The sequence below is a fragment of the Arachis hypogaea genome, chromosome 12 (genome assembly GCF_003086295.3).
Source record: "Arachis hypogaea cultivar Tifrunner chromosome 12, arahy.Tifrunner.gnm2.J5K5, whole genome shotgun sequence".
Classification (NCBI taxonomy): Eukaryota; Viridiplantae; Streptophyta; class Magnoliopsida; order Fabales; family Fabaceae; genus Arachis; species Arachis hypogaea.
The window spans coordinates 114,709,741-114,732,398 of record NC_092047.1 but is presented as its reverse complement, the minus strand read 5'-3'; the positions used below and the strand labels follow the sequence as shown (position 1 = coordinate 114,732,398).

At 30.6% G+C, this 22,658-nt stretch overlaps 2 protein-coding genes across 3 annotated transcripts; both read right to left on the bottom strand.

Moving 5' to 3' along the window:
* Positions 1 to 2,565: 2,565 nt before the first annotated feature.
* Positions 2,566 to 5,658, bottom strand: LOC112728468 (histidine-containing phosphotransfer protein 1). Of its 2 annotated transcripts, XM_025778606.3 has the most exons (6): positions 5,211 to 5,658; positions 4,552 to 4,682; positions 4,286 to 4,354; positions 3,895 to 3,966; positions 2,994 to 3,066; positions 2,566 to 2,863 (listed from the first exon to the last, which is right to left on the bottom strand). In XM_025778606.3, the coding sequence occupies exons 1-6, from the start codon at positions 5,268 to 5,270 to the stop codon at positions 2,813 to 2,815; spliced, it is 456 nt and encodes a 151-aa protein (XP_025634391.1). In that variant the 5' UTR covers positions 5,271 to 5,658; the 3' UTR covers positions 2,566 to 2,812. The 2 variants fall into 2 exon arrangements, with proteins under 2 accessions (XP_025634391.1, XP_025634392.1); XM_025778607.2 differs by lacking the exons at positions 2,566 to 2,863; positions 2,994 to 3,066 and having other exon boundaries at positions 3,891 to 3,966; positions 5,211 to 5,635.
* A 2,546-nt stretch (positions 5,659 to 8,204) lies between these two features.
* Positions 8,205 to 14,115, bottom strand: LOC112728467 (autophagy-related protein 18g). Its single transcript, XM_025778605.3, has 8 exons — positions 13,374 to 14,115; positions 12,027 to 12,482; positions 11,476 to 11,880; positions 11,112 to 11,357; positions 10,190 to 11,017; positions 9,962 to 10,119; positions 9,244 to 9,380; positions 8,205 to 9,076 (listed from the first exon to the last, which is right to left on the bottom strand). The coding sequence occupies exons 1-8, from the start codon at positions 13,551 to 13,553 to the stop codon at positions 8,613 to 8,615; spliced, it is 2,874 nt and encodes a 957-aa protein (XP_025634390.1). The 5' UTR covers positions 13,554 to 14,115; the 3' UTR covers positions 8,205 to 8,612.
* Between the last annotated feature and the right edge of the window lie 8,543 nt (positions 14,116 to 22,658).

Here is a 22,658-nt window from a genome sequence, read left to right as displayed (position 1 = left end):
AGCTACTGGATGTTCAACACTTATTCCATTAGCCATACAATAAGCATCAAAAGCTTGGGAAGTAAATTCATCAGCATTATCAAGACAAATTGCTTTGATTGGATTTTTTGGAAATTGTGTTTTTAATCGAATAATTTGAGCCAGTAATCTCGCAAACGCCAGGTTGCGAGAAGATAATAAGCACACATGTGACCATCTCGAAGATGCGTCTATTAGGACCATAAAATATCTAAAAGATTCACATGGTGGATGAATAGGTCCACATATATCACCTTGAATCCTTTCTAGAAATTCAGGGGACTCAAATCCAATCTTTACTGGTGATGGCCTTAAAATTAACTTCCTTTGAGAATATGCAGCACAACAAAATTCACTAGATTTAAGAATCTTCTGGTTCTTTAGTGAATATCCATGAGAGTTTTCAATAATTCTCCTCATCATGGTTGTTCTCGGATAACTCAATTTATCATGCCAAGTTATGAATTCATTTGGGCTAGTAAACTTCTGGTTTACAATGGCATGTGATTCAATTGCACTAATCTTGGTATAATACAATCCAGATGAAAGTGAGGGTAATTTTTCTAATATAACTTTCTTATTTGAATCATGAGTTGTGATACATAAATACTCATGATTTTCCTCATTCATCGTTTCAATATGATATCCATTTCGGCGAATATCTTTGAAACTCAACAAGTTCCTTAGAGACTTGGTAGATAATAGTGCATTATTTATTACAAATTTTGTTCCTCCAGGAAACAAAATTATAGCTCTTCCGGAGCTTTCTATCACATTGCCTGAGCCAATAATAGTATTAACATACTCTTCTTTTGGCACAAGATGGGTAAAATATATCACTTTTAAGAATAGTGTGCGAACTTGCACTATCCACAAGGCAAATATCTTCAGAATATATCCTTGCCATTTTTCTTCAAACACAAATGATAATAATAATAAAATGAGTAGAAGTACATGCAAAGTAAAATTATTCACATGAATACTTAACAAACACATATATTAAACTATTTCATCATTGATCAAATAGCCAACATTTCCTTCAGGATCCTCAAAGAAATTAGATACATCATAATGAGTGGTAGAATTTTTATCATTTGAAACAAAATTTGTTTCCTTTACTTTGTCATCCTTTTTCAAGGATGCTTGATAAAGATCAACTAGGTGCCTTGGGGTACGACAGGTACGTGACCAATGGCCCTTTCCACCACAACGGAAGTATTTATCCTCAATTGATTTACTTTGCCCATTGTTTCTTTCCTTATCCCACTTCTGGTGGAATCTTTTCTTGTGAATATAATTTCTTTTTCTTCCATAATTTTTCCTATTATCAAAATCTTGCCATTTACCTCTTCTGGGGTTATAATTGTCACATTTGCTTTAAGAAATGGGGCGGCGCCATCTGGGCGCGCTTCATGATTTCTTAAGAGCAACTCATTGTTGGCGTTCAACAACAAGAAAGCAAGAAATTAACTCAGAATATTTTTAAATTCTTTTTCTCGATACTACTGCTGCAGGAGCACAATCGAGGTATGGAAGGTCGAGAAAATTTTCTCTAACATATCGGGTTTGAGAAAGTATCACATGATTGTACCTTTCTTCAAGGTCTTTCTACAGATCTGCAGGATCTTTTAATGTGGGATATTCATTTTTCAATCATACTTCAAGATGACGATGAAGGAAAAATATGACTTTGGCTTTATCCTTCTGGGATGTATTATTTTCAGCCTTAATGGTATCTTCAAGATCCATTGAATCAAGATGGATTTTAACATCTAGTATCCATGATAAATAATTATTTCCAGATATATCAAGAGCATTAAATTCAAGATGAGAGAGCTTCAACATAATAAAAATTTGTTACCTGAATCTTCCTAAAAATTTGATCAGAGTTTCGTGCTGATAACGTGTTATAAAATAACTAAATAAGAAAGATAAAATAAAGAAATATAAATGAAAGACTCTAATATTAATATTCACTAATATTAATATCATCCTACCATAATAACTATGATTTATATATTAATACTATATTTGTAATATGAAGAGGAAGAAAAGCTTCGTAGAGAGAGAAAAAAAAATGCTTTTTATTGATGTGTTATCATCAGAGACATAAGCCTCTATTTATAGGCACATATGATAATAGTTTTTCAAATTACATTAAATAAGATTCTCTTTAAAAACATGAGCCTTGTGGAAAATGGGCATCCACCTCCCGCTATCTTATCACAACATCTACTACTTAATTTGCCCTCAGCTGCAGGTTCTTTGAATGTTAACTGTATTCAAATTATAATAGGGTAATCAATAACAATAATTAATGCCATATCTAAATCTATTAAAGGATAAATGGGCCAAGTTTGACCACTCGTTCAAGTTTGACCAATAAGGTTTTTGGGCTGGGCCCTTTCCCGAGCCCGGTAAAGTGGGCCCTGTTATCCAAAAATAAAAAATTTGACCAAAAACACAAAACAGAACAAGCTCTTTGGTCATGACCAAAAAAAAAAAAAAAGCTCTTTGGTAACACATTATAAAACGAACGCATGAAGCTATAAACAACAAGAGTCTATTGGAAAAAAGAATCACATACATATGTAGCAAACTAGGCACAAAATGTTTATTCACATCACCATTATCCCACTGTTTAATTAAACTCTAGATATAATTATGAAAGATTAAATCAGAATTTTTTTTTCTTTCCAAATGAAAAAACAACAAAAATCAGCCGTTATATCCAAAGCTTCACATTGTTCTGATTTTTTCATTTTTCAACAATTGGTAATCATGTCACTTCCCTCTATTCTATTGTTGGAATTGAACCACCAGCAGCTTGGATTTGTTCTTGAAGCTGCAATAATCAATACATGGAACATATTATAAACATTATATATATATATATACTCTCTATTCCCCTTTGTACATGAATCTAAGAATAAAAATACCAAATAGAACAAGATATCATAGTGCTTATAACTTACCCTAAATAAATATTGAAGATTGTTCTTGAGTAGGGAGTATTCATTTTGGAGTTGTTGTAAACATCTCACACACCTGCACCAATTTTAAGGAGGGGTAATATTGGAAATACACTCAAACCTACTACTATTATATTTACACCAAGTAGCAAACTAACACTAATTCATATTTTTAGTTGTCCAAATTTTTTCTTTTACAATTTTACCACTTTAAATAAAAATAAGTCTAAGAATTTAGCTTTTAATGAGACACAATTGGGCAACTAATCATGAGTTAGTATTAATTTTTCATATGGGTTATTATTAGTGGTCCATGTAATAATAGGATTGCAAATAACAAAGTGAAAAGTATTTCAAGCACTCTAATCATGGTGTTCCAATCATGTTTGCTCAATCAAAGTTTACCCGTGGAATCTTTATAATTGAAAAATAAAATAAAATTTCCATATTTTCTTTTTCTTTATCAAAAAGAGAAAAAGATCTAGTATAATAATTGTGCAATCATTCTTTAATAGGAATAATATTTATAACAAAAGATCTTAATTGAAAGTTGTTAATAAATTTATAATTTTCCTATTACATTTAAATCTAGATATTATCTTTATTTTCTCTTTCCGTTTTATTTCAATAATAATAATAATAATAATAATAATAATAATAATAATAATAATAATAATATTTTTTCTGTAAAAAAAAAAAAATTTCTCTTGTGGTGATTCAAGAGTAAACTCTTTATATGAATAACACATCACTTTTGTTTGTCATGCCTATATACATATATATTGAAAAAAAAAATCCCATGAAGCCAATATGTTCAAAGATTCAACAATGCTTTTCTTTTTTTTTTTTTTCTTTTTTTCTGCAGGGAAGTGAAGTGGTGAGAGAAGGAATTAGAAGTTTTTACCCTTCAAGATTCTGAGTCTCACAAAAATTTCTGAATGTGGCACAGACATTCTTAACTCTGGCAGCCCCAACACTACAACAAATAATGGCAAATCATCACAAGTTTTTCCAATCTCCAAATTACATATTTCCAAAGAGATTCAATATATTAGATATTCAAGAAAATAGATAATTAAATATTTTGTGTATTCACTTTTATTATTATTATTATTAGGGTTTTGTTAAAGCATTTGTTAAAAATATTACACAGAAAGTTTTAATAAAAAGCAATTTTTTTTATAAATTTTCAATACATTAAAAGAATAAAAACTTTTTACTTTAACTCTTTTAACCAAAAAATTTTTAAAAAAAAAAATAGCCAAACCCTATTATTATTGATTTATTGTTAATACCTTGCACTGCTTCCCTTGTACTGATGAACATGAGCATCTACTTGCTTGAAATCCACAGGTACTTGTCCTCTGTAAAAGTCAAAACAAAATCACAATTCAACAGTTAAATGAAAATTTATTCAAGAAAACATAAAGAAATTTAAATCCTCTGATATGTTTTTATTATGTTTAATTGATTATAATAAAACTTGTACCTATATCTATTGTATAGATCAGATAAAAGGATTCTGATACAAAGTTAGCTAATCAACAATAATAATACTCACAAAGCTCTTGTCATGTTGTTAAGAAGTTTCTCAGAATCATCAAAGAACATTTTGACAACCTCAATCACAAAATCAGGACTGCTCTCATCTTGAAGTTTCTGAAGCTGACTGAACTGATCATCCAGAAATCCCTATTTTCCCCAAAACCAAGAATCACATCATAATCACAATCACAATATTGAAGGGGAAAAAACATAATCATCATCATCATCATCATCATAACTTTGTGGGACTACATAACTTCCTAATAACAAGAACCAAAGTACACAAATTTTGTTTGTCTTTTGTTTCAACAAATGAACAAAAAAAAAAGGGGGTGTGGGAAAAATTCAATTTTTATCTTGTTTTTCAAAAGAAAGTGACATCACACCAATCATTAGTTCCCCAATAAAAACACACAAAGTTCTCCAACCAAAAATTCAAACAAAGGGACAACACACCAACGTCATATACATATTTATTAATTATTTTAATTTATTATTATTATTATTAAGATATAACTGAATGTAATTATGATAGAGAAGAAAGAAAAAAAAAAAAAAAAACTTGCCGTTGACCTGAAAAAACTGAACCCTGATTTTCTGTGGGAATAAAAGAAAACTAATATAGAAGATAAAAAAAAAAAAGAACAGAAAATTATAATATTATGATTTATGAACCTCTCGAAGCATGGCAGCTTGGTGCTCTCTTAGCTTCCTCTGCAGCTGAAGAACGTCCATGGCAGAAACCAGATCTCAGCAGCCCACAAAAAAAGTTTCTGACTTGAAAGCGAAAATGAAGTCAGGATTGAAATTGAGATTGAGTAGCACTGAATTTGAGACAAGGGGTATGCACTCAAAACTAAAAGCACTTTTTTTTTTCTCTCTTTCTCTCTCTAATTCCAATTCTCTTTCTTTCTCTCACTTAAAAGGTGGCGTGGTGGTTGGTGCGTTTATTATTTGAGTGTTTCTGAAATTCTGAAATGAAATGAAAACGTTGGTGTTTGTGTTGTAAGAGAGAGTTATTAGTAGCAATAATGTTGTTCAATGAATGTGATGGAATTAATGAGGTTACCACAAATGGGGATTCCTCTGTTAATTTCTCCATTTATTTGGTTTTGACTTGCCATTTTATAAAAAGCAATACAATAATATATAAATATAACGACTATATTATTTACACGCTAAAAATTAATTATTAATAAAATACAAATTAAAAATTTATACAAATATATAATAATTAATATAATAATTTTTTTTTACCAAAGATAGAACTCGAACCCACAATCTCTTAATTGAGTAATTCATTGGCATAATTAATATGATAATTGATATTATTTGTTGTGTATAAAATATATATTTTAATAAATAATTGGGTTTCAAAATTATAGGTGATAATTTAATGTATATTGTAGATCATAAATAACAAACTTAAAATAAACATTTCTCTTGGTCTTAGTTACACACACAACTTCTAATCAGTTTAGGTTGGTCAAACGATTAATTTATTAACTATTTAATTAAGTATTAGGAGTTTAAATTTCCCTTAATACATGCAAAAGGATTAATCTTTGGTTTTGATATTCAACAAATTAACAAAAAAAAAAGCTTTAAATGAGTTAGTGAATCTTCTATCTACTTTTAAACCCAATCATCCCACCATGGTCATATACTTTGGCACTGTATTTTAATCCACATAGCGAATTTCAGTATGGATTTCAAACAAGTCTTAAACAAATTGTAAAATTTGACATTTAAATTTCATGTAATTTATCAAAATTAAATCTATATACAATATATATTAAATATAAGCAGTTGAAAAAGAAATAAGAATTTATTTGTTTGAATCCACATGACACAAATAATTGTATGAATTGCCTTGACATATGATTATAGAATGGATTGATAGAGAATCAATATGAGAATGTGTTTGTTCATTGTGGGGAACACCATTTATTTCTTTTTGCTTTCGTTGGAATCATAAACCCCGAAAAGAAAACTATATGCTAAACGCAAACATTGATTGACCAAAAACATTGGTCATAACTCATGAGAGCATCAAAAAGAAAAGGGAAAAACATAAAAATTATTAACTATGAATTGCTCCATAATAATTTATCATCATAGTAGCAAATCTTCATTTTTCTTTTACTCATTAGAAATTCTAATGCAAAATTATACCATTTTTTTTGAAATTTTTGTCTGACTCAACAAAAAATATGTATTTATTTGGACATCATTAAATCGATAAAAAAAAATTTCGATAAAAAAAAATTTCAATAAAAAAAGATCTTTTTTATTTTTTAGCGTATTTAACAAATTTCTAATAACAAAATAAAAGTACTAGAAAAAAAATTATTTTTTGAGAAACTACAATTTACATCTTTTTTTTAAAAGATCTTTTATCTTAAAAAAAATATTTTTCACATAATAAATGAATAAAAAAAGTACTTTTGTCTTATTTTACCCAAACATAATTAATAAATAAAAAAATATTTTTACATTAAATATCCAAATATAAAATTATTTTTACTTTTATAAAGAATCTTTTTCAAAAATGACGTCCAAACAAGCCCTCCATTATAACAATTTTAATGACTTACAAATTTTTTTTTCAAACATTTGATTTGTGACAGAATGTGACATAATGCAAAATTCCAAAGGAAAAGAGAGTAAAAAATGTTTGGTTAGTAAAAGGAAAATTGCAATAATACAATTTGATTTGGGTCCAAAGGTGTCGGTTTAAGTAAACAAATATATATTGACATAAAAACCGACCAATATTAGAAGCTACATGTGCTTTAGGATTCAAATCTATTTGCCTTCCATTAACCACGTTGCCCTTTTTCCAACCCCTATCATTTTCATTTTCCTTTTTGGTTTCTGTTTTATTCCCCCTTGTTTTTATGTGCTTATGTATTCAATTTCATCCCCACACATGGAAATCTTGGCTCTTTTTTTTTTTTTCTGGAAAACATAATCTTGTTCTATTAAGTGTTGTGCTGGCACCACTAGTGGAATAAAAAGGACATAAGAATACCAGGTGAGAGTCTTTATATATATATATATAGTGAATGTTATATGCACTATCTTCTATATATCACTTTTATACACTAAGAGTGATTAATAAGAAGTTAGAGAAAAAATGTTTAATTTTTTATATCTTAAAAAAAAAAGTTGTATGAAAGAGGTGTATAAAAAAGTGATTTAAACATCATTTCTCTTTATATAAATGGTATCATTGAATTTCATATTCAATTCAATATCTTCTACATGTTTTTTATTTTTGGGAAGGGGGTGGGGGGAAGAGGAGAATAGAAAAGGTGGTTGATATCAATAATGAGGTTTTCATGAAGATGAAGTACATATATGTCTTCATCTTCACCAATTCAGCATCAAAATACCTTTAGAAATGAGTACTTATTAAAAGAGCCACCAAGCATGGCCCAAAAAAAAAGGTTATTCACTAATGATATCTCCTATCCTAATATACTCTTAATTATGTTTCTAATTTTTAAACAAAGAAATGATTGAAGAGATATTTTGTCTTAAGTTGCAACAACTTGCCATAGGCACTCTTCCCTGCAAAGTAATGAGTTAAGGAAAGCAAACATGCTTAGAATATATATATATATATATATATATATATATATATATGAATTTTCATAAATTATATTAAAAAATTCAACTTTACTTTCTTCTCCTTGGCAAATTCAAGAATTAAAAAATATATATTATACAACTTCCATAATATTTACATGCTAAGCATAATGAAACAATCCAAACCCAACATTAGTAAACCCATGAATATACGAATTCCCACCTATAGAATGTACAAGGTTAAGAGAGAGAGGAAATGGAGGTTCACACAATTGAACAACAATCATATCCTTAGTTGTTGTTCATGTGTTCGTTTGCTATTCACAACATGCATAGACTTTTATATCTTTTTAATCTGAGAATCTATTGAGTACAGATGATTGAATTGATTCATTAACAAAAGATGATCATCTGATGTAAAATTAAATTTTAACTATGGAAGAACACCCACAATCAATTTCAACTGCAATTTGTATTTTTACCTTATTCCGACAAGACAAAGAAGCCACCAATCATTTCATCCTTATCATCATCCTCCTGTTCTGTTTCATGGTGACTACTGCTACTGTCAACATCATCAGTTCCTACTTCAGTTAACATGTTACTTCCATCGCCCCTAAGTGTATCGCAATGGTCATCCGAAAAAGATTGCCATGAAGATTCATTTTGCATTGTTGATGTGACTTCTCCAAAATTGTTCTTATCTGCAGTATGTTGTTTCATGAGCAATGCTGAGCCCTCAGAGATACTAGCATCTTCTATGGTCTCTTTCCTTTCATCATGCTTGAAATTTTCTGGTCGAGATGAATTTTCCAGCGTAATTTTATTTTGCACAGACGGTTCAATGTTAATCGCCCCCAATCTTTCCAAGTGGATGTCGGCAAGTATTTGACAAGGAGAAGAAACTTGATCCAGGTCAAACAGATTTTCAGTCCTCCTTGATGAACCTGAAGTAAATTACAAACATCAAATCAATAATAGATAGACAACCACCATAAATTCGAATAAATCAGTTAAATGCTTGAAATAATACAGAAAACTTTCATTTAAAGTAAGAGTCAAAATTCCAACTAATAATTTTTCAACTACATATCTTAACAAAATAATATCTTACCTCCATCAGAGCTCTCAGTGGAGCTCAGCGATGCTGGCTTTGAGTGACAAATAACCGTCACATCAGCAGTTTGCTTGTCTTCACTTTGATTACGAATTGGAGATGCGATAAAATATTTTTCTCCGGAAAGTAGGCCTCTGAGTTGCATTCCAATATGCATGAGAAAAAATTAAATAATATCAAGAATATAAAAACAAAACAATACAATAAATGATACAAATGATAACATGTGCATTTTGCGACAAATAATAATAAGTTGTAGGGATCAATCTTATAAAAGCCTCCAATTTGTAAACAAAAACAGCATATGCTCAAAATATGAACCACGTAAAAGAGATCATATGAAAAGAATTGCAACATTTGACAACAGGTGATGTTGAGTTTTTCTCAATGAATTGAACTTGATAATGAATGTGGATAAATAGAAAAGGAATAGATGATTTTTCTCCTTGAGAGGTTGAACAGGCAGTCAAGAAAGCATCAGTTGAAGCCAATGCAGGAAGATAGGTACATTCATGTTTCAGCAAGGCAATCAGGATTCAGGAGTGAATATGCAACCCCAAATTTCAAAGTTAAAAAACTATTAACAATCCCATAAAATCACAATCAATTTTAGCAATCTAAAAGTAGTCTTACTAGATAGCACAAAATGATTAAAACAAAATTAATGGCACACAAAGCTGATAGCTGAATCTGCTGTAGAGAGAGATATCACCACCTCTCGCTCCAGCTTGGTCTGGTGCTGTGAAAATGATCAAAAACAGGCAACAACTCCTTCTGTCTTATTTCAACTTCATTAGCAGAGATCTTTTCGATTTCATACTCTCCACTGTCAATCGAACTAGTTCTCACGGAATTCATTGTGTAGAAGCAAATCTGTAGAAACAAGACAATCAGCAACCAACAGCAAACAATGTATATTGAAGTCAAACAGCACCACAAATACCTTTGACTTTTGCCAAACTGGCATACTTCCAAAATTCATTTGCACCTCTGCATGAGATAGATACCAGTGAAATTTGTCTTCGGGCTTCCCTGTATAAGGTTTCACCATCTTTTCCCCAACATTACTTGTATCCAAAATATTCAATCCATGGACACCACCAGAACATATTTGCTCTTGAACTTTATCAACATCTTGTCGATCAGAGGTATTCCCACAAGGGTCCCCTCTTTCCGGCCATTCTGACCTTCTACATACATCCCACCATTGAATAGGTTCAACTTTTACTCTGAACTCATCCTCTTGCATATGCATAATAGCAGCAGACTGGACTCTTGAACCACTTTCACCAGGTTCTGGACCTAAAGAAGGCACAAGTTCATGCTGGACCACATGACCGGATGGTGTATATACCAACAAATGCTCTAAGGGTTTTCCTTTTGAGTTAACAAGCTGCTGTGAGTGAGATAAAGAATCGTGAAAAATGGCAGCAATGGCACCAGATGGGACAAAAACTTTTCCTGATGCATTTGCAGTAGAACTATTAACAGTATTAAGCCATCCAAAACTGCTATATTTTATACGGCTAACCACCGAAAGGACAACAGGTGCTGGAGGAGGCAACGGTTGCTGATAAGAAAGAGACGATGAAGTAGACCACCAAGGTAGACTCAAAATTGGAAGTAATGAGGGTTCTTTGCTCTGAGAATTGATAACTTGGAAGCCTGTATCACCTCCAAAAGGTGACAAAACAAAAATATGACAAGTTCCCTTGGATGAGACAATTGCAATCCACTGACTATAATGGCTAAAACAGATGTCCTGGATCATCTGTCAAACAAGCGCAAAAAAATATGAAAGAATGAAATGGGAACGGCAATTGAAAACGAATAAAATAAGCATATTAGAACTACGATATACTAACAGCTGGTGTTATTCCACGATGAAGTTTATAGAGATGTGCATGAGATGAACTCCAGTCGTAGCTTGGAAGCCCTGAACCTTTGTGTGTGCACAATGGCATTATCCGAAAGATGTTAATGTTATTCCCGTGTATAGATGCAGTGACCAGAAGGGTCCCACTAGGATCAAAACACAGTGCAGATATAGGACTTGAGTGAGCCTTAAATTGTGAGATAATAGCTCTAGAGACAAAATCCTTAATAGTTACCTGAAATACATAAGAACCATGAACAAGTCTTAGATTAAATAATTTGATCTACAGTGTACAAATTTCTAATTCACCGATATGCAATCAACTAACTCGGCCATGATAAAATAATACCAACCATTCCTGCATTATCCATCTCATGTCCTGTAGCCCTAACGGCTCTCCAGCCTAAATTTGGAGGCACTGGAGAACTAGAACCATCAGGAAGCAGCTCGTGACAATATTTGAGTATTCCAGCAGCAAAATGTTTACTGGACTCCATTGCATAACGAGCAACCAAATTACCACTACCTGGGGATGTCGATGGACTAACTCCTGGAGAAGGACTTCGGTTTTGTGGGCTTAAGCATCCTACATTTACGGGCAGAGGGTTATTGGAAGCATATGCTAGCCACCTTGGACCCACAGCCATTGGACCATAACCCATATTAACACCTATTGGTCCTTGTCCAGATAACTGAGGAACAGGATAGGTGAGGACGCTGAATTTATTCTCAAGTGTTGATGCATCAAAGCAGTATATCTGCCCAAAAAAAAATTATTAATAAAGTAAATCAATCTTGGTTTGCATAACAAAATTGAGCTAAGTCATATAGATACTCTTATGCTTTATCTGACAATAATTATCTTTCGACAATTCTAAAAGACACCAGAGGAACCACTGCATACTTGGCTGGCAAGACCAACAGCTACTATCTTTGAACTGCATCTGATCATGCGCACGGTGGATCGAAATCTCAGTAAATGAACGTAACTGTGAGACTTCAAAGAATAAAACCGAACAGCTGTTGCAGAGTTGATATTATTTCCAGATGGAATCTCCACCTTACCATCTCTTCCCACACCAACATGAGTACCATTTTGGTTAATGCTTTCAGCGTCATCCCCAGCAACAACCAGCAGTAAAGGATGTGATTTTCTGAATCCCTCCTGGTCACCAGAGCCAACAGGTAAAGGTTGCATCTGTAAGAAAGAAACTGGACCATCGCGCTTTGAAACAAGTTCAGTAAAACTAGAGGCATCGTCCACGTCAAGTACTTGAAATCCATTCAGATAACCAAGTAAAAGAACTCGTTTAAACACAGATGAATCAAGCTCTAGTGTATCAAAACCAGCCCAAGTAACCTGCCAACCAACAAGTGGAAACTATAATTACAAAGAGTCAAGCTAGAATGGACAAACACATGAACCAAGCAGAAGCACAAGTGCAAAATGTTGGGAAGACTAATTACCAAGTCAAATCTAATTAAGGAAGCTATGAAGCTAAGAGTGAGTAACAATCTATGCAAGTATACAAAGTTTACAATATCTGCAATATGTAAACTTATGGCCTTTATTTGTGCAGCATCACTCTTAGAATTCAATCAACTTAACATCCTGACACGTCAACTACAATGATCGCACACTTTCCGAAGCGTCAAATAGGATCACACTCAGTCCATCCAGAACATGAAACTTCAACCATGAATCATGGTAACATCCACCATTATCACAAATCACAAATAATTATTACTATACTTTGTTTTTTAACCTTTAGAAACATTAAAAAAAGTACTAACACATATAAGTCAGCGTTGGAGCCTATCATAATTTGTCACTAAGAATATTACTCTAAGGACTGAGAATATGCTTTGCTTGGTTGAATATCCCCATTCCATGCGTAATTTTAAGCATCAAACTCATTGATGAAAATTTCCATTCTAAAACTAAACAATACAAGTGCACTTTGTACCAATACACCCACTTAATCCAACAAAACCAATACAAGTAAGAAACATGTACATACAAAGCGCAACAAAATTCACTACCAAAAAAAACAAATAACAAAGAAAAAACGTAACTTTCTCTAATAGGTCAAAAGTTCCTAATCGAACATAATCATGCCAAATAAAGTTCGCTTCCTACTTTCAATTTTGTTTTTTAAATACTTTGCAGTTTAAGGATAAGGATTAACAAGTCGAACTGAATTTGAATTGGAACTTGAAAAAAAAAAATTGAACAGTAGAGTGATGTAACCTGATCCTTATGATCCTCAGCAGCGGCGGAGATAGAAGCGGCGACGGAGGCGCCGGCGGAACGGACGGTGGAGGCGACGGTGCTGGCATTGGTGGAAACCGTCTTCAAGCACGACGAGATTATCCTCAATGAACTCGGTAACAAGCCGTTGTTCTTCCCCTTCCCTTTCTTCATAATCATTGACTAATCACAATTAATCAATTACTAATTAATTAAACTATTAATTAAAACTAAACACAACAAGTGTTTTGTTAATTCACTTAACCCTCTTTTCCTTTTTTCGCGTTATAGCTTTTGAAGTTCCACCGACACAGACTCACCGGAAAAAAAAAACATTCTATTTTTTTTTTACGATCGGAAAAACGATCAAAGAAGAAACAAATAAAAAAGAGGTTTTGACTTCAAAGTTGAAACTCGTTGTGAGTGAGTGAAAGAGTGAAAGTCTCAAACTGAAGAAGAACAACGAAAGAGTTCGCTTTCTCTTTCGGTTTCTCTTTCGTCCATCATCGCTGTTTGCCTAAGCTTTTGCCTGAAATTTTGTATTTACTGTTTTTTTTTTTTTTTTTTTATCTTTTTCCTTTTTTTTCCCTTTGATTTTTCTTTTTCATTTTCTTTTCTTCTTCACTTCTGCTACTTCTCTTCGTTCTATCTCTTTATTTTAGAATTAATATATTTTGGAAATAGTTAAAATAAAAAAAAAAGTATGTGTGTTAAACTGTTAATCTGATTTTTGAAAGATAAGATACATTAAATTTGTTTCTAATAAAATCCTCCTTATTTATCACGTAAATGAAGATATGTCACTTCACTCACTTGAGACTATTTTACTATTAATCTATGCTTTTTATTTTTTTTTTTAAGATAAGATACATTAAATTTGTTTTTTATTTTTTTATTAAAGATATGATTTTTAATGATTTTCAAAAAAAAAAAAAAAAAAAGTTAAGCCGTTTTCTGAGTTTGGTTCCTTAAATATGGATTGGGCTTGTGATACACACAACGCGGAATGCATATCTTAAGAAGAAACCAAAAAGAATGAAAAATAATAAATTTAGATTTGTCTAATAATTAATTCACTAATTTATTTAAATAAATATTAGAATTTAAATTTTGTTTTATATATATAATAATTTATTATTTCATGATAAACATTTAAGTAAAATTTAAATTTATAATAAATTAATTATTAACTTGCCAAAAATAAAAAAAAATAAAAAAAAGAACATTATTAAAAACAAATTAAAAATACGTTTAGTTTATATTTTTATTTTTAATATTTTTTATTTTTTAAATTTTATAAAAAAAATTATTATTTTTACTATTTTTATTATTTTTTATAAAATCTAAAAACAAAAAATACTAAAAATAAAAAATAAAAACACAAACTAAACTCACCCTAAACTGCCAAAAGAGTTTATTGGTGGTACTTTTGACCAATGACTTTGAAAAAATTTTCAGATGCATTAGGTTGAGTCATAAATGATCATTTTTCATACTTGATCCCCAAGTATGTGAGAAATGAATATTAAATTTTATGGGGAAAGAGGAATTGAATGCTGAATATGGATAGCTTTAATTATTCTAATTATCAAATCATACACGTTGTTTAATTAATTTAAGAATATATGTTAGCATTTATATTGTCGCATAAGTAAATTTTTATTATTTTAAAAATTACTCAAATATATAAATATAATTAAATAAATATATAATTTTTTTCATAGTATATTAAAATAAAATTTTAAAATATATTTAACATGTAGACTAAATAGTTGAGTTAAGTAGAAAATAATCAAAATTAATTCGATCTAAATATATAAATATGGTTAGAGTTAATGATTCATTGATAAATAGTTCAAATTAGATGTGGACAAATCTTATTCCGTAGTTAAAACCTATTAGATTATATATTATTATTTTTTTAATATTTTATTCAATTTAAAAAAAATGGGATCCATATTTAGTTATTAGATATGTTTATGCAATTTTTATCTATTTTAATTTTTATACTTTATAATTATCCTTGTTTCATAAATTCATAATTATCTTAAAAAAATATTTACTATAAAAATTAGTTCGTATAATAGAAGAACCTAAAATTCTATAAGACTTTTTTATAAATATTAGTTTTTTATTGTATAACTTTTGTCAGGTATATTAATCTACTCATAATATCTGTATTTTTTTTTAAGACTTGGTGTTCCAATTGAGAAGGATAACAAAATAAAGATTGTAAATCTTTATTAGAAACAGAGTGTTAATTTGATTAATTAGTGGTTTGTTATTAACTTTTTTTCTTGTGCTAGTATATATTTCAGTAGTTGATCTTTTTGAAAGTAGATAGCATTGTATTCATTTTATACATCTCTAGTATTCATAAATCAAAGAATTTTTTTTTTGCTCCGTTTTACTTTCCTTTCTTTTTTCCATTTTTTGATTTCTTGTTAAACTAGTTAGTGTTTTAAAGCTTCTTTATGGTACCAGAGTTCTATATTCGAAAGGTCAAGAGTTCAAATCTTGATGAACCCCAAAAAGTGAAAAAATAACAAATAAAGCAAAACTAAAAAAGAGAGGCTCTTGCTTAAAGAGAAATGTTAGAGATATAACAATTAGTGTTACCTTCTCCTATCAGCTTAAACTTTTGGGATAAGTGGTTTCATGACTTCTCCGTCAACTGATTCTACTATATCTGCTAATAAAGATTCAAGTGCTGCAAATACAAATTCTTCTCAGATTCCACTTCAATTCTTCAACCAAAGGCCCTTTAATCCAATTCAAAATAAGTTGGGAGAAAATAACCACAGGATATGGGAGCAACAAGCTTTGGCAGCCATTCGAGGACAAGCATTGGAAAATCACCTTTATCAAGAAAAGATCCTTGCACCTTTTAAAAATTTAGAAAATCAATCTGCTGGTATTGAATCTTCTCAATACAAACAATGGATTCAAGATGATCAAAACCTAATTTCATGGTTGCTGGCCTCTATGGATTCTGCTATCAAACCTAAAATGGTTGGATGTACTTATAGCTACCAGATTTGGAATAGGATTGAGGCATATTTTGCTGAGTCTACAAAACTTCGAATCAAGCAAACTTTGAATCAAATAATTAAAGGCACAGCTCAAGCTTATCAAGAAACACAACCACACTGCTTCAGACTATATTTCAAAGATCAAAGTCATTGCAGATTCATTAATAGCCTTGGAAAAGCCTCTTAAACCAGAAAAACAGGTTAAAGCTATTCTTGAAGGTCTAAATGAAGATTATCAAATACTTATGACTACTATCAATTCAAAATCAGATATGTTTACCCTACGTGAAGTTGAAACTATGTTGTTAACTCATGATGAAATGTTGGACAAGTATAGAAAACCAGAGAATCTAGTGATGCAAGCTAACCTCACACAAACCTCCTTTCCATCCATTCCAAACTTCAATCGTGGAACAGGAGGAAGAAGAGGGAGAGGAGGTGGAAGATTCACAATAGGAGGAGGAAGATCTTTCTATAATTCTCCTATATCTCAGTGCCAAGTTTGTGGGCGTTTTGGCCACATTACAGGCACTGCTTCCATCGATTTAATCAAGAAATTCCACCCCCTTCCCAGTCTCAATCCTTTAGACCCAATAATTCTGGATACAACATTGCATTACCAGCTTCCTCTTCACAAAACAATACCTCAACTTCTATTCTTCCACCACCAACTTCATCTTTTCATAATCCACAAGCTTTTCTAGCTGCACTATCTATCATTTCTGATCCAGCATGGTATCCAGATACAGGAGCCTCACATCATGTGACTCCACATCAATCAAACATGCTATCTTGCTCTGAATACTCTGGTCCTGAGCAGGTTCAAGTTGGCAATGGTTCAGGTAGCTCTATCTCTCATATTGGTAGTTCTTTTTTGTATTCTTTGTATTCTAAATGCTGGTTTTCATTACAACAGTTAATTCACACACCTCACATTACTAAGAATCTAATTAGTGTATCTAATTAGGTTCAAGTTGGCAATGGTTCAGGTAGCTCTATTTCTCATATTGGTAGTTCTTTTTTGTATTCTTTGGATTTTAAACGATAGTTTTCATTGCAACAGTTAATTCACACACCTCACATTACTAAGAACCTAATTAGTGTATCTAAGTTTGCTCAAGATAATTTTATTTACTTTGAATTTCATGCAACTTACTATGTTGTTCGTTGTCAGTTCACCCAGAAAGTTCTACTGCAAGGTTTTAGAAGAGGAGGCCTTTATCAGTTTGTGAATATGGCTGTGCCTCACACTACATCAGTTTCTAATCCTCCTCGTGTCTTTACTATTTCTTGTTCTATTTTTTATTTGTGACACAAACGTTTAGGACATTCAGCCACTAAAACAGTTCAATTAGTTCTCAATCAATGTAATATAGCTCACAATATTCTCAATTCTGATTTAGTTTCTAAGACTTGTAATAATTGTGCTGATTGCTGAAGCAAAAATGCATAAACTTCCTTTTTCAGATTCTACTACATCTTATACTTCTCCTTTACAATTAGTTTATAGTGATGTATGGTCCTGCCTCTATTGTGTCTCATCTTGGTTATCGATATTATGTTATTTTTATAGATGCTTTTAGTAGATACACTTGTACTTATTTGCTTGTTAACAAGTCACAAGTTTTACATGCCTTTAAACAATACAAAAATCTAATGAAAAATCTTACTAATTGCAAAATTAAGGAGTTTCAATCTAACAATGGTGGTGAATATAAATCTCTTGCTTTTGCTAATTTTATAACACAAGAAGGCATCTTATATAAATTTTCATGTCCTTATGTTCCTAAACAGAATGGCTGTGCAGAGAGGAAGCATAGACACCTCATTGAAATGAGTTTGTATATGTTATCTACTACTTTTATGCCCTTAACTTATTGGGATGAAGCTGTTATTACATCCACTTATTTAATCAATCGTTTACCTACTGTTATTTTGTCTAACAAATCACCACATGAAGTCTTATTCAATCGTAAACCAGATTATAGTTTTCTAAAAATTTTTGGCTGTTCTTGCTATCCATTATTGAGACTTTACACTAATAACAAACTTGAATCTAGATCTAAGAAATGCTTGTTTTTAGGTTATGCTACAAATTACAAGGGCTATAAATGTCTTGATTCCAATAGTAGAATTTATATATCTCGACATGTATACTTTAATGAGTCTGAATTTTCATATCTTGAATTATTTCATCAATCTTCTTCTACAAATTCTTCACAGGTTCCTCTCAATACTGATCAGGTAATAAGTTCTAATTTTTTTACTTTGGTGTCACATAATAAGCTTTGCACTACTCTTAATACTCCTTTTATCAGTACAGATTCTTTTATGCCAAGTAACACTAGCACTATTACTAATATTAATGATTTTCCTACTCGTACTACTAAAAATGATGATATAGTTACTACTAATAATAATTTAAATCATCCTGACATTCAAACTCACCAAGATACTCTTAATACTAGAAATGATGATATAGTTACTACTAATACTGATTCTATAATACCCATATCAAACATCTACATAGAGCCTTCTTCTGTTGAGAGACAAGATGATTCCCTATCTGAGTCACAACAATCTAAACCTTTTTTAAATGTACACCCTATGGCAACCAGGTCTAAAACTGGTTGTTCTAGACCAAAAATCTTTACTGTTACGATTAATACTATCACCAATAGTCTAGATTATATCCCTAAAATACCAACTATTGCTCTTGGTATTTCACATTGGCATAGAGCTATGATTGAAGAGTATGATACTCTTCTAAGAACTAAAACCTGAGATTTAGTCCCTATACCTCAAAATGTCAAAATTATTGGGTGCAAATGGGTGTACACAATTAAGAAGCTACCTGATGGATCAATTTAAAAATACAAAGCTAAGTTAGTTGCACAAGAATTTCATCAACAAGAGGGTTTTGATTTTGAGCAAGTTTTTAGTCCCGTTATAAGGCCAACTACCATTAGATTAGTTTTAAGTATAGCATTATATAGAAATTGGATCATTAGGCAATTTGATTTTAATAATACTTTTTTGAATGGTGATTTACAACACACTATTTACATGTCTCAACTAATTGGATTTGAACAAAAAAATGATACTCATGTTTGTAAATTGAACAAGTCTCTTTATGACTTAAAACAAGCCCCAAGAGAATAGTTTTTAAAACTCAGTAAGACTTTGAATATATTTAGCTTTAAAAGTGCTAATTGTGACACATCTCACTTTATTAGAAGGACTTCAGATCCATTAATCTACATCTTATGTTATGTTGATGATATAATTATAACAGGGAATAATTATAATCAAATAACTTCTATGATTCAATAATTTGATCAAATATTTTCATGGAAGAATTTGGGACCATTAAGTTATTTTTTGGACATTGAAGTTCAAAACACCAAAGATGATATCTTGCATCTGTCACAAACTACATACATAACAGATTTGTTGTCTAAAGTTGGCATGGGAGAGGCATCTCCAATGCCAACACCAATGATTTCTTCTCTACAACTCTTGTCTTCAGGAGCTGAAGCTTATGAAGATCCTAAGCTATTTCGGACAGTGATGGGTTCCTTGCAATATCTAACCATCACCCGTCCAGATCTCTCTTTTGTAGTCAATAAATTAAGTCAGTTTATGCATGCACCCCCTTCTTCCTCATTGTAACGCAACAAAGAGGATATTAAGATACTTGCAAGAGACAAAGGAGTTTGGATTGGCATTTCATAGATGCAATGATACAAGGCTCTATGCTTTCTCAGATTTAGATTGGGCTGCTGATATTGAGGATCGAAGGTCAGTATCTAAATTTTGTGTGTATTTTGGCACTAATTTAGTGTCTTGGTCTTGTAGGAAGCAATCTACAGTTTGTAGGAGCTCTACTGAGGCAGAATTCAGAAGTTTGGCATCCTGTGAAGCTGAGTTAGTCTGGCTTAAAAACCTTCTTCAAGAGTTAGATGTTTCCCTTTCAACTCTTTTCACTATTTACTGTGATAACCTTAGCACAGTTCTGCTTATGTACAACCCAATCTTGCATGACAAGACCAGGCATTTTCAGCTTGAAGTCCAGTTGATTCGAGGCAAATTGAGGGACAACTCCCTGCATATTGTGCATATTCCAGGGATTGAACAAATTGCAGACATCCTCACCAAACCATTATCAGCTGCTGCCTTTGAGAGATTACGGGTCAAACTGCGAGTAGCTCTTCGACCATACTCCAGTTTGAGGGGTGGTGTGAAGGATAACAAAGATAAAGATTGTAAATCTTTATTAGAAACAGAGTGTTAGTTTAGTTAATTAGTGGTTTGTTATTAACTCTCTCTCTCTCTCTTGTGCTAGTATATATATCAGTAGTTAACCCTTTTGGAAATATATAGCATTGTATTCATTTTATACATCTCTTAGGTATTCATAAATCAAAGAATTTATTTTCTGCTTCATTTTGCTTTCCTTTCTTTTCTTTATTTTTGATTTCTTGCTAAACTAGTTAGTGTTCCAAAGCTTCTTTATCAATAACTCCAATATCTGTGGTACTTAACTGAACTTTTTGTCAATTAGAACTCTCTATTGGTTAATTCTTGGCAGATAATTCGTTTTGGTCAACTAATTTTCAAGAGGCGGCTCGATGACTACTCTATAATATTTTATTTAATGGTATTTTATTTGATTTTTTTGGGTTATATTTGTTTACAGAAATACAAAATTTTGTTTGATAGAAAAGACATAGACAGAAATAATGTGTCCAAAAATACTGAATTAATATATTTTGTATTTATCTTGACAAAAAAGATATGAAGACACTAATAAAAAATACAACTTATTTTTTATTTTTTTTATTATTTTTGTTAATTTTTTATAATTATATTTTTTTATTATTATATTTTTCGTTTCAATTTTTTTGAATAAAAAAATGAGAATAAATTAAATTTTTATAATTTATTATAATTTATCAGCAAACAAAATATAAAAATACAAAATTTTATGTTTTTGTCCTTTATATCTTGTTCTCAACGTCTTATCTTATCCTATTCTCATAAACAAACGCAGTTTTACTGATCAAAATCCCCATTAGTTATTAAAACCCTTTGCAAGTAATTCTTTACGATTGATCGACTCTTAACGAAAGCATCAACTTAATGAACTATAAGACTTTGGGAAAACTATCATCATAAAAGTTAGCTCGGATGGTGAAAGAATCTAAAAGTTTATAAAACTATTTTTTAAATGTTAACTTTCTAAAATAAAACTCTTTTTCAAATATTAATCCCACAAGATTCATATCATTATCTCGCTCTTACTTATTAATATAAATTAAATGGCGAGGTTTAAAGTGGTGTATGTACATTTTTTGGTCATTGTGTATCTTATAATAAAGAAGAAAGTAAATTATATCTTTTATATTTATGTTTTGTTAAAAATTTTTAAAATATTTTTAAATTTTATTTATTTTAATTTTATCCTAAAATTTTTTAATTTATATTAAATATATTTTTAACAACTAAATTTTCAAAAAATTTATGAATAATCTAATAATAGTATATGACAACTATGTCTAACTTATTTATGTTAAAAGTTGTTCTTGTAAAATTATTATTGAATTGACCCTAAATTTTTTAAAAAATTAGCTATTTGACATATATTTAATATAAATAAAATTTTTTTAAGATAAAACTAAAATAAAATAAAATTTAAAAATATTTTAAAAATTTCTGAAAAATATTAAAACAAAAAATATATTTTATTCTAAAATAAATTATATAAATATAAAACAAACTTATAAATATATTACTTTAAAAAACATCCATTAAATTTTGTTTTATTTTGGTGACGTTGCAGATAAACTTAGTTTTGTTTACTTTACCAAATTGTTTAACAGTAAAATAGCTTCAAGATTCAAGAGATTGGATTTGGAAGAATTTTTCATTCTTATTATATATTCCCACTTTAATGTTATAGCCTATAACTATGATTATTATTGGTCCTTCTTTTTGAATACAAAAGTAGAGGCCCCATCATAGTGCTAAAAAATAATAAATGATAAATAATATGATGTTTGAGATGATATTATCTATCCTTTATTTCCTTTAATAGTTTAAATTTGTATAATAAATTATCGGAAAAGCTCTGCATACAAGCCCTAATGGCTTGTATGCCATACAAGTTCATTAAACAATAAGATCAAAATACGCGCTGCTTCAGGTACGTTGATTACACGCGCTATATAATATCGCGCGTATATCTAACTAC